General features: G+C 38.0%; 1 protein-coding gene across 1 annotated transcript in view; it reads right to left on the bottom strand.

The window, feature by feature from the left end:
- Positions 1 to 13,058, bottom strand: part of ERICH3 (glutamate rich 3) — a 103,253-nt gene extending 90,195 nt beyond the window's left edge. The window contains exon 1 of the mRNA XM_047085212.1: positions 12,478 to 13,058. Coding sequence (XP_046941168.1) covers positions 12,478 to 13,058 — 581 coding nt within the window. The remainder of the gene's footprint in view (positions 1 to 12,477) is intronic.
- Positions 13,059 to 13,543: the final 485 nt, after the last annotated feature.

The following is a 13,543-nucleotide window of genomic DNA, read 5'->3' as shown; positions in this document are numbered from 1 at the left end:
GGTTTTAAGCGGGGAAATAGCGTGACTAGATTATTCTAAGTCTCCTTTTAATACTAAAGTCTTTCTGCTGTGTCTTGAGGATGCATAGTATGGTAGTTGAGAGTTTCACTTCTCAGGTCCAATTCCCTGAGGTTGAACCTTAACCATTTAACTATCTCAACTATTCAGTACATTAGCAATGAGGGGCAAGGTAATTAACTTCCCTGTGCCTTATACCTTCCTCTGAAAATGGAAATAATAGTAGTGCTACTTTAGAAAGTCATTTGGTGCATTAAGTGAATTAATACTAAAAAATTATCAAATTACCAACCACATACTAAATGCTCAATGGATTTTGGAAGTTATCAATGAGTTGATGTACTTTAAGAATTAATTGCTAAAGACTTAAGGATGTGTTAACTAATCTTATTGTAGTAATCATTTCATAATATATACATATATAAAATCATCATTTTGTACACTTTAAGTTTACATAGTGTTATTTGTCAATTATATCTCAGTAAAGCTGGAAAAATAAAAATGAGAAAAAAACAAAAAAGACTTAAGCAACATATGTTGTGGGTTTTTTTTAAGATTTTCTTTTTTAAATGTATTTATTTTGAGCAGGGGTGGGGGGCAGAGACAGAGGGGGGAGAGAATCCCCTCTCTCATGTGGCTTGATCCTATGAACTGTGACATCATGATGGACACTTAACAGACTGAGCCACCTAGGTGCCCCTTAAGCAACATATATTTTGTACAAACATCAAAATAAATACACAATAGCTGCCACTCACTGAGTCTCTAATATGTGTCAATATTCCTGCAAGGAAGGTAATTATAAGCCCCAATTTTTGAAAGAGGAAAGTGAAGCACAGAGAAATTAACTTTTCTAAGTCTATGTAAGGCACGACTGAGATTCAAATCTATGTCTCTCTGACCCCCAAAATATTCCTCTTTCTACTATAGCATACTTAATCTCATATTTTTTAAATGAAACACTGATTTTCCTTTTGGAATGTCATCCCTTTTCATTTAAGAGAACACAAACAATAAGATGATTTTCAGACAGTTCCAATCTTTTAGACACTTTAATCACTTGTTTGTGCCTCCTTTGAAATGCTCTAACCTTCTGTTCACACTCTCCCAACAGTTTCTAAGTTTCCTTGGGCCTTATCTCCCAGCGTCCTTCTTGAGCCACACTGCTCCTTGAAATGGGACTTTGGGATCTGGTTCATGCCCCATGCTCTTGCATTTGGCCCTGATACTTCAGGCTTTCCTTTTTTTTCTTCTGTGGGCTAATTTCTTCACCAAGGACTGGAACCTCAATAACCCACTTCATAGACTACAGCCTGAGGTCAGCCTCACTCACTCCCTAAGCCCACTTTCTATTCTGGAAGATTCTAGCCTGGGCCAAAGCTCTAAGTCTCAAGTTTGACAGAGAGGAAAGAAGAATTTGTAGGAAAGAAGAACTTAACAGTGATAACCTCATATAAATCCCTATGAATTATGATAAAATAGTCATTTGCTAGTAGCTTGAGAGAGAGATTCCAAGTGACTGATTTCAAGGGGAAGAAATATTCAAACTCACTTTTATAAAGGTTGACAAGATGAACAGAAATAAATCTGAAATTAATTTAACCTAGAATTAAAGGCAAAGATCGTTCACTTAAAACAAAACAAAACAAAAACAAAAACAACTAGTGTGCACATTTAGTGTTGTATCTGAGGTTCCAAAATGGGCAAAAGACATTACGTGTAACCTAATGGTAAAACCAAATTTGAGGTATCAACTTCTCAGGCCAGGCCAGCTTTCACTTGGTTTTATAGCATCCTTGCTTGCTCCTAAGAAGATGTCAGCTAATAAACAAGTAATGTTGTCTCCTCTCACTTATTCAAAGTCATAATAGGCTACTATTACCCAGGCAATGATAACTACAATTATAATACAGTTTTCTGTTAACTGAAAGCAGAACATTTCTATGAAATCTTTCATAAACCAAAATGGCAGGAAGCAACGAGGTGATTGCCATTGATTTATATGAAAACACTTTTTAAGTATTCCCAGACCCAAGAAATAATCTCTTTTAAACTTTTCTGATACGTTTGGACACATCTTGCTAATGATTGAGCAAAATAAATCAATATAAAGCACAGATACTAACAGACACAGATCAAAGTTATAGTGGCTAATGCTGACATGCAACGTGTAGTTCCCAGGGAAAGAGCTTGGCGGGGCCACTCTTGCTGCTTGGACTGCATGCTACCTGGCTAAAGACTCACTGCAAAACACATGCTGGATGCTGTTCTTGCTTTTCACCTTGTTTTATAAAAGCAAAAATCTTCTCCAGATTTCTTCTGTTACCAAAAACAGGTACTAATAACATAGGTCTTTAGTAAACGCAAAGTGGCTTAATGCAAATGCACAAAAAACAGGGAATATCTGTATTATGTTTTTAGAGAGTACTTTTTACTCTCTTTAAATGTTTCTGGATATTTTATGTATCTGTACATATTTTTAATGCACCCTTCTTCAAAACTCTTCCTGAAAATTAATCTCTCCAGAATGCCTTGTCCAATTACTCCAACTCTACATCTAGCTCAGGACTTAGGAGTGGAAATTCTCCTACAGAAATCTGGCTTATTCTTGTACATTAGTACCTACCTTACTGCTATGAGGCACTACGTTAGCATATTTAACACTTGCTATGTGGCAGGCCTTGTGTTAAATGTTTTAAATATTTCATTTAATGCTCACAACAATCTACAAAATGGACATATTTTCTACATGGATGAAAAAAAAAAAAACAAAATCAGAGAGATTACACAGAATTCATGTAGGGCCACATGTGGCGTATCTGAACTCAAACTATCCAAGTCTAGAGCTAGACAGCTAACTACTAAAACACTGTGCTACCGGACACGGTTGACTAGTACCAGAAGCAGTTCCCAAACCCTTCTCCCTTGACTGTCTCCCACTAAAGTTACAAAGATCAATACACTCTTTCCCGCTCTCTCTTGCAGGTAGGCATACCCACTGATGCAGTTCTGGTCAACAAGATATTAAAGGAAAGTGCTGGAATGTTCTGGCAATGTTTTCCCCCTTGATTTAAAAAAAAAAACAAACCTTCTTTCACCCATCTTTTTTCATTCTGTTTTGGATGCTTTTATACAAATATAATGACTGGATCTGGGGTAATCATCTTGCTACCATAAGGAAAAGACCAAGAAAATTGTACAGGTAAGAACCCAAGTCCTGATATTACAAAAAAATAGTCACCTACCTCCAGACTACTTGTGAAATAAATAATAAATGTTGTTATGGTTTAAGGCACTTTTTGTTTGGTTTTCTATTACTTGCAGTTGAACATACTCCTAACTGATAAAACTACCCCACTGCCCCTGGACAGCAAAACTCAATGAGGTTCAGTGACTTTTGAAGTCTTAAAAAAAAACCCTCACTATTTAGGTTTTCTTCAAGAACTCAAATGAATTTCTGGAACAGAGTAAGTGCTTCCTATGATAGCTTAGTAACTAGCACATACTCGGCACTCAGTACATATTAACTGAATGAATGAGCCAATGTATTCTTGAAATAATCATAAATGATCACTAACTTAGGAAACGTATGTCAGCAATTATTGAGTTAAGTTCAGGGCTCAGTCCTGAAGTACACAGAGGACCGAAGTATGTAGAGAGGTGAGGCCTCCACCCTCAAAACATTTGTAGGTATAAGGGAAATACGAAGACGACTGCAATGCAATGAGGAATTCCCCTCCTGGGATTTGTTGGTGTAATTTTAAAAACAGTACAGTCTTAGAAACAGCTTTTCAAACAATACATCATTGTCAAGATAGCTTTAAAAGTAGATTAATACATAGGAAAATGGAGAAAAAAGAAAATGACAAAAAACCTGATTCTAAATGGTAGGATTTCAAGCAAATTTTATTTTTCTTTGTATTTTTCTTCTCAAAGTAGAAATTTTTAAAAATACAGATAAGAATAAGGAGGGAAATTAAAAACTACTTGTAACCCTAATATCCAGAAATTTGAGATCCCTTCTAAGTATATTATTCTAATTTACAGCAGATCATTTTTATTTGAATCTAAACAACAGAAACAATATTATCATAAATATCTTGGAGCAATCTATGTAAAGAGACAACTTCTTAATATGAGAGCCACATAATATTAACAAATATAAAATATTACAATCCATGGTATATCAAGAATGTCAGATTAACTGCTACTATAAAACACTATGATTCAATTCAATTTAAAATCCTTAGTTTTTAATACTGTTTCATAACTACTATGTGCAATTTATACTGTCTGTTTAGTTTCCTGCTGGTTTTCTCTTGTTTCAATATTTTGCCCTAAGAATTTTCATTAATTTATAAATGCTCATTACTATTATAAGAAAATAATAACAGTCACAGAAAAATGGATCACCAGCTTAAAAATGTTCAATTTTCTGTCCCAACTAGTGTAAGATGCTGAGAGGTAGGGAGTAATTTGATTACTAATCAGACTAAAAACAAAGTTTCAATACTTACCAGTAGAGACCATTGACTTATTATCTTAATTACTTCTCCTCACTAGTGTTTTAATCATATTTTATGTTTGCTTTGAGTTTTATCTCCCTGTTCAACTTTTGGCTTCCAATTTCCACTCTTCATGACCCTTATATTGTTAAATCATTTATTTTCAATGACTGCTTTTCTCATAAAGACCATCTTTAGTTTTCGTAGGGCTAAGAAAGAAAGAGCATCAGCAATGACAAAAGGTTGTATTAGTGTGGTAGGGCTGCCATACAAAGTAGTACAGACTGGGGGTCTTAAACAACGAAATTTGTCTCATAATTCTGGAGACTAGAAGTCCATGATCAAGGTGTCAACAGGGTTGGTGTCTTCTGAAAGCCATGAGGGAAAGGTCTATTCCAGGCCTCTCTCTTTAGTGTACAGATGGCCATCTTTTCCCTGTATCTTCACATGGTCTTCTTTCTGTGTGTGTGATTGTGTCATAACCTTCTTCTTCTTATAAGGACATCAATCATATTAGATTAACTGACCCAACTGACCTCATTTAACCATAATTACCTCTTAAAGACCATATCTCAAACTATAGTCACATCTGAGGCACTGGGAGTTAGCACTTCAACATATGAATTTGGGTGAGGTACAATTCAGCCCATAACATAAGCACAGCCCAAAAGATGACCAACTGTAAGTATGTAACATTGACTTAGATAGAAACAAGGAATGTATATCCCAAGTACAAAGAAACCTACACTTTGATTCTGAATTATCTGTGCTGGCAAACAGAAAAGGATCATTGACGATCCATCTGAAAGGGGAACAGATACCTTCTGGATCCCACCACATCCATGTGGGTAGTTTGGATGGATGTGGAGAAGATAATGAAGCTCTCCAAAGAGAACCCCCAGAGCACTGGGCAGAAGAAGAAATTATACCTCACAGTAATCTTCCCATAAGCCAAAAAAGAGTTAACCATATAAAAGAGACCAGGAGACAAGAAGAATGGGGGTCAAAGGGGACTCTCAAGAGAATGAAAAGTTATTAAGGAATCCTGACCCATGCATCTGCACTTTGAAATGTTCTTCACTTTTAAAGTATATGTCTTGTGGTTCACTATAAAAGCAATGCTTTGACAACAATTCTCAAAAAACTTTTAGTCCTAATATTGACAGAATCTCAGTAAAGCGTGATTTTTCAAGCTGCATCTACTGAACTTATAACATCTTTTTCTCTTTCCCCTGGAAAGACATTAATCCAGAAAGGCAAGCTCTCAGGTGACTTACTTTAATCCAAATATAACAATCTGCAGCAATGATGTTGTCAATGAAGGATGTGTTTCCTAATTGGAAGTCTTGGAAGGAGAGAGTTATTTAGAGCTTCTAGCTAAGAAAAAAAACAAAAACAAAAACAAAAACAAATGGCTTCTGATCAGTTAGAAACCAGAGGTATAATGGAATCCTATTTAACATTTGGGTTTACTTTTTTTAGTCAGCACACAATGCAAATATATTATACAGTCTCAAATATCATTAAAAATCACGAGCTTAATCCATAAAGTACAATACTCATGGTTTTGTGTATACCACACTATCCAGTAATTCTTTGTATGCCTTAGTTTCAGAGCCATGGAATTAGGCCAAAGCAAGGAACTAAAGAGAAATAAAATGCAGTGTCTATACCCTCAAATAATTTGCCTTTGTGGGCACTACCTAAGATTTATTCAATGAAGTCAGGACCAGTAGTTGAATATTCAAACAAAACATTAAGTTAATGAGGTAACTATATATAAATGTATTTACCTTAAATGTTTATTTTAACTCAAAGCATAAATGTATGTCAGCTTACTATATTTACTTTGTTTGTAGTGCCAAGGGTTTACTTTGACTGTGACTCAACTTATTATCATCTTTCCTTATCCTTTTTAAAAATATAAATCATATTTGTAACAGATCATTTGAGATTTCAAGTTTAGGGAAAGGTGATAGAGATACTTGCAAACCGATATGAATGTTGAATCCTAGATATTTTTTCTTTTTTTACAAATTTTACCCCCCATCTAATTTAACAGTTTATTTTAAACTGATGGACATATATGGAATTATTCCAAAGCCTACACTACTTTCAACTATTTGTGTGGGGAACTAAGTTATTGGTGGGAAAGATCCAGTAATTCAATCTGCATACTACTTCTCTTGATCTGTACCAAAATTAATTAAAGCTTAAACAATTATTTCAGTACTATCTTCCAGAATCTGGAGTTTTCATTGAACACGGTATTGGGAAACTTAAAGTCTTGAAAATACATCAATACCCCAGGCCCAGATTATTTCAGGCTGATTTTAGTTTTGAAAATTGGGTCACAGAAGTTTTGTTTTCTCCTCTTCCTGAAAAACTTTTTGTAGTTATTAGCAATCAAAGTAAGTTGGGGAAGTCTCCACTTTTCCCAGTTAGAAATACGTTTCTTCAGCAGAGACTGGGAGAAAGGAAACAGGATGCCACAGTGACTGCCCCTGACGGTACCCTGTTCTCTACACCAGAAGTGTAGATACTGGGATATGCACATCCCTTAGAGACCTAAAGACTTTCCTAAGGGAATCTAGGCAAGGACCGTTTTAAGGGAATTAATTTCTAGATGCTCTAGCTTCCTCTGGGCTCTCCTAAAACTGATCTGACTGAAAATGCACCTCCAAGTCATATTGATCTGCCAGCCTCTTTCCTTTTATAATCATCTTTCCATTTTTACAAAAGGAAGGCACACCTCTCACCATCTGGTGTCTTATTAGGATGCACTGAACTTGGGAGAACATCTGAAAAATAAATGGACCATTTGAAGTATTGTATAGATGTTAATACAATTCGCTTTCATGATCAGGCAACAAATATGATTGCAAGTAATTTCCAATCCTTTGCTTTCAGCACAGTTGAAGAATCACATCTCAAAGATCATGGAAAACATTTTTTGGTGATAGATCATTATGTGATTTGGGCATATAACCCTGAAGGAATTCAAAGAATTGAGTGATGTTGAATAAACAAATATCTTTCCAATCCCATCTACGTATGTGAACAGATTTGTTAAGCAAAGAGCTGAGAGAAGACATCCCACCCATAACAAAAAGGGCAGACTCTAGAACAAAGGATCAGAGAGGAAGTGAAGACAAATAGTCATATTCAATTCACCTCGTTTAACCAGAAACAATTTATTCCCGAGGTTAAACTGTTAATATGTAATAGGAGAGTGAGTAGAAACTACCTCATTTGAATTCAAATAATTAATGACTCCAAGTCTGAAATTCTGTGTCACAGAGATAATTTTGGTGGTGGGAGTGAGTGGGGAGCAACAGACTAGAATGTTACCTCAGCCGCCGAAAGTACGACACTTTACTAAGAAGGCAGACACACCACAATAAATCTAGTTAACATTCATTAGCATACATAGTTACAAATTTTGTGTGTGCACATGATAAGAACTTTTAAGATCTACTCTTTTAGCAACTTTCAAGTTAAAAAAACAGTATTATTAGCTATAATCACCATGATGTACATTATATTGCCGTGATTTATTTATTTATCAGTTGGAAGTTTGTACCCTTTGACCACCTTCGCTCACTTCACCACCACCTTCCCGCCACTCCCTGTCTCTGGCAACCACCAATCTGTTCTGGTCTCTGTATCTATTAGTTCATTCGTTGCTGCTGCCGCTGTTATTGTTTTAGATCCCACATGTAAGTGAGATCTCACGGTATTTGTGGTGATCATTTTGCAATATGTACAAATATCAAATTATTATATTGCACACCTGAACTAATATAATGCTATTTGTTAATTATATCTCAGTCTTTAGAAATACCATGTTGGATCAAACAACCAAAAAGGCAGGGACAAAGTACAGCGGGCACTCCAATTGTAAATGAATGGTGGGTTATACTTTCTTGTCATTTTTGGATATATACATATACATATCCACTCTCTAAAAATTGACAATTTTACTCACAGCAGTTTTTATTCTGCCTTTCATGAAGAAGGACTAAGTTATCCGGGAGTACTAGGGATGTGTCCATTCTTTCTATACCACTCTTAGGTATACAGACAGTCCCCAACTTACAATGGTTTGGCTTATGATTTTTTGACTTTATGATGGTACAAAAGCAATATGCACCCAAAAGAAACCATTTTGCATTCTGAATTCAGATCCTTCCCCAGGCTAGCAATATGTGGTAGGATACCCTCTGGTGATGCTGGGCAGCCCCAGCTCCCAGTCAGCCATACGGTCACAAGGCTTAACAACTGATATACTTACGACCCACACAACCATTCTGCTCTTCACTTTCAGTATAGCATTCAGTATAGATTCAGTATAGCATTCAGTATAGCATTCAGTATAGATTACATGAGCTATGGAGAACTTTATCATACGACAGGCTTTGGGTAAGATGATTTTGCCCAACTGTGGGCTAATATAAGTGTTCTGAGCACATTTAAGGTAGGCGAGGCTAAGCTATGATGTCCAGGTTAGGTCCATTAAGTGCATTTTTTTATTTACATTACAGTGGGTTTATTGGATCATAACCCCACCATGAGTTGAGGTAGATCTATACTCTGTCACTACAGAAACACTTGTTTACATTTAAAAAGATACATTAATAAGTCTAAACAAAAAAAAAAGTGTGTCTAAACCTTGGAACAATTTTTCCAAACATACCTCTTCTGCATTTTTATCTTGTCATAACCATAATGTTCCCCATTCTTCCAATTCCTCAAAGCAAATTTACAGACGAGTGTGACTATCACTACTTAGAGCCAAGCTTATCTTTCACACAGGGAGTCAACTTCACATGGATTCAGTGACGATCCTTTGAAGGAGTTAGAAGAGCCGTATCATTTTATCCTCATGCATGACTGAGGGGTATAAAATCCCCATTCCACCTCCAGGACTAGTGCCCAACCCACACACACACACACACACACACACACACAAATAGTAACCCAGGGTGAGATTTAGCAAACCAGAGGGACTATCGGTTGAAATTTTCCACACTGAAACAATTCCATTAGAGATGGCAGTGCCGGAAGCAGTATTTTATAGTTGACTTCCCCCAAATTACAATGCAGCTCAAATTCAAAGTCTCTATTATAATCTTTGGCAGAAGTTTTTAAGACCATTTTTATTTACTCCAAACTCTATCCGAACTAAGTCAGCACAGACCTTTAGCAATTTTTTCATCAAGTGTTTCATGCTGTAATTAAGTGAGCAGTGGAACTCAAAAGGAAGCACCAAGAGAAAGCATCAGGGTGTCTCTTATTGATTGGTGGAATTTTAGGGATTTAAAATTTCTGTTTTATTGTACAACTGCACTTCATTACCATTTATCCTTAAAATGTAATAAGTACAAACTGCTTCAGCAATGATGGAAAAGCTTTCTCAGCTTTAATGAAACCTTTTATTTGCTACTGAAACTTTTATTATTTCCAAATGGTGTCACAGGCAAGAAAAATGATCACTACTTATATTGAGGAAAAACTTGAGCAATTTGAATAATTTTGTTCTTGGATGAATTCTAAGGCATTTAGATTTGTTACACTTATGTTAATTGCTTTCATTTACTTTTGATGAACTAAAAACAAAAAAATATACACATACACACACTATTACAAAAGAATTTTCTAATTGTATATCAAAATACTACATAGTTATGCACAGCAATCACTTGTCAGATGTTGGTCTGATGTATCTAGGGCTCCAACGCATCTCAGCTATTGGCCATGAGAGGCAATGCAGTGTAATTGTTCAGTGCACGTGCTCTGAGGCTGGACTGCCTGGCTTTGCATTCCAGCCCTGACATCTCCCCACCCCACCTCTGAGACCTTCAAAACTTTTCAGTCCTCCCCAGCACCTGGATGGCTCAGTCGGTTGAGCACCTGACTTCAGCTCAGGTTGTGATCTCATGCTTTCTGAGTTCAAGCCCAGCATCAGGCTCTATGCAGACAGCTCAGAGCCTGGAGTCTGCTTCTGATCTCTCTGACCCTCCTCTGCTCACCCTCTCTCTGACTCTCTCTAAGCTAAGTAAACATTAAAAAATTAAAAAAAAAAAAACGAAAAGCTTTTCGGTCCTCAGTTTCCTTCCCTGTGAAAATGAGGGTGAGGTATTTCATGTAAAACATTTTAAAAAATGTTTTTAAAATATTTTTAAAAATTTAAAAAGCCTGGCACGTTGTAAACACTTAACACGTGTTCAGCTCTAATACCATTTTCATATGTGAATATGTCTACCTTTAGACTGGATGCAGTGTCAGAATATGCCATTCATTCAACATTTATTCAGCTTTACCTTATGCAGAACATTGTCCTAGGTAAAGGGGGCACAAAGATTACTGAGACATTCCGCCTGCTCTCCGGGGGCTTACAATTTTAGTGCAAAATCATTGTCTCCATCTTAACATCTTTCTTGAAGAGTATCGTGAAGCATACTCTTTCCCTAGATCATAAATTTTCCTTTTGTCCATGGGCTTGGAACTAATGGAGCTTCAGAAAAATTTCACTTCAGTTTCTGAAATCTTAATCATGCACAATTTAATAACCAGCTACAGGTTTTTCCACATTTTAAAATGGATGATTAAATGGTCTAATAAGATTCTAACTTAGCCCAAAACTTGAAAAACATAGGAAGACAACCATGACTGACACATTCATTTTCCTGAATGTGGACATACTGCAAACAGCAGCTGCAGAAAAATAGTGCCATTTACATCCCACATGACCCACGGCTAACTAAAATTGCACAGGAGTTCAGCATCAAAGCGTTAAAGTACCTAAACCAAATTCAATTTGAGATAAAATGAGAAGCTTGTTTAGTCATAGCTACATCACTTTCCAAAAAAAAAAAAGTTCTTAAATTGACTTCCAACATGGCACCTTGTATACCTTGAGTTTTTCAAACGTTTTGTTTATGTCATCATACTCAGAGAATTCATTAAAAAATAAAATCTTTAAGTTCAGCCATGAATCCGAAACACAACTAATGTGGTATTTCAGACATCACAAACTCCAAATGATCTTAAATATGTTGTCCTTTGCTAATTTGCTGCTCTTGAAAATGTGCAATAAATTCAATTAAAAAGGAAAGCATTTTCAAATTAGTTGCAAGATCAACTAGGATATTATCTGCTTACTAGATGTATCATAATAAAAAACCATCTAATACACATTACATTGTTTAATTCGGGAGGAAATTGGATATTCTCCTTTCCAACAAAAGGACTTTTTTTTTTAACAACAGCCAGTAATGACTGTGTTAACTTTCTAGAATAGATTGAATAATTGCCAGATATATCTTCAGAGGAGTCACCCTGCCCAAAGCAACAGGAGATCCTGTGTAAACACACAAGGACACAATTCCTTCCTTCTCTCCTTCCTCTCCAGTATCATACTACCTTCCCTGTCAAAACACTTTTTAAGGATCCCTATGATCCTGAAATAAGGGGCATCCCTCACAATAAAACCTCCCTCGACATTAAATCAACTCACACCTCGTTTCTTTGCAAGACGCCACAGTGAAAATTTATCTCAGTTCCAAATCTCCAAACGAATGCATATTTTGGTGACCTCTACTTTTACATTCAAACACACATGTCCCACACTACAGGATCCTTTTGATCCCAGCTAACGTCCCTGCTTAATGTATGCGTTTTTCACATCCATTTTTTAATCCTTCCAGAGTGAAAATTTCAAAGAGACAACGTCAGTGAAAGAAGCGAGGAAAGGGAGGGAGGCGATACGAAGCCTGGGATTTCTGCCATCCTCAACGCAACCCAGAATTCGTATTATTTGTTTCTTCTTCCCCAGCCTTCCCTCTCGCTTCCCCTCTCGCCCCTGTCTCCTCAGCAGGAGGGAGGAGGAGGAGGGGCCGCTGGCTGAAGCCGCCACCTGCCGCGGGGTGGAAAAGCTCCAGTTGTCACTTACCCAGCGGGTTGAGAATGGCTCATTTTTGCAGGATCCCTTTTGGACCCCGCGGCAGGTGCGGAGGTAGGGTGCGCGGCCCCCGGTGCGCGCTGGCGCAGCGACACTCGCGCTCGCGGGGTGGCTCCGCACTGCGGTCGCCGGTGCGCGGGGCACCTGAGCTGGGCCGCCACCGCCCCCGAACTACCCCGTAGCCTCCGGGGGCCCCCACCCGCTGGCGGTATCCACAGCCTTGCGGTTGCTAAGGGAGGAGGGAAGGCAAACGCAGAGGTTCTGGAGAGGCCCGAGCGCTGCTGGAACGGAGCCTGGGGAAGCTGGAAATGAAGCTCGGTTTTCCAGCCCCGGTTTGCGGGCCCTAATGTGGGAGGAGACCCAGGCCCCTGCTCTGTTGCTCTGGGCGCGCGTTCCCCAAGCATCTGTAATTTGAAAATACAACACACACACACACACACACACACACACACACACACACACACACACCTGTTTAGGTGCCTGTGCTTCCTGCTAGGCCCTGGGGAAGGAAGGGCTGGGTGTTGGCTGAAGCTAAGGTAATAAAAGTCCAGAGCTGCTCCACTGTGATGCATTTCCAGTTGTAAAACACCCTGGCTTCTAAGTTCAAGGGAAGGAGAGGTCCTTTCAATCTGTTTAACGTTTTGATTCTCACTCTGATATCCAACGCATGGCAGTTGGTTCATTTCCTCTTTGGAAAATCTCCATCTTTGCTCCTACTGAGGTCCCAGCTCCCAGCAGGCAGTGCTGATGGTTCTGAAGTTGAGAAGGTGGGAACGACCTAGCTTCTCAGTGAAGCATGCGAGAATCGTACTTGTGTTTGAATCCAGCACATAGAAGGCAGGGCTTAGATAAAGAAGCCTGGATTTATACGAGAGGGCCTTGATGTGGAGGAAGCTTAAGGCACTGGACTTAGATGATCTATCCCTAGTCCTGTGTTGCTTTTTCAAGTTCTTTGTTGCCTGACTTGCTCTCTGGCCTCAGGTTCCTCCTGTGTAAGTGACAGGTTGAACACATCTGTGGTGACTGAGCTCTCCATGGATCTCTGTTCTAGCTCAGC

The sequence above is a fragment of the Lynx rufus genome, unplaced genomic scaffold (genome assembly GCF_022079265.1).
Source record: "Lynx rufus isolate CCGP_SWC_20201006 ecotype Redwood Valley unplaced genomic scaffold, mLynRuf1.p SCAF_2, whole genome shotgun sequence".
Classification (NCBI taxonomy): Eukaryota; Metazoa; Chordata; class Mammalia; order Carnivora; family Felidae; genus Lynx; species Lynx rufus.
The sequence above is the reverse complement of the archived record's forward strand: the minus strand, read 5'-3'. Positions and strand labels throughout refer to the sequence as shown.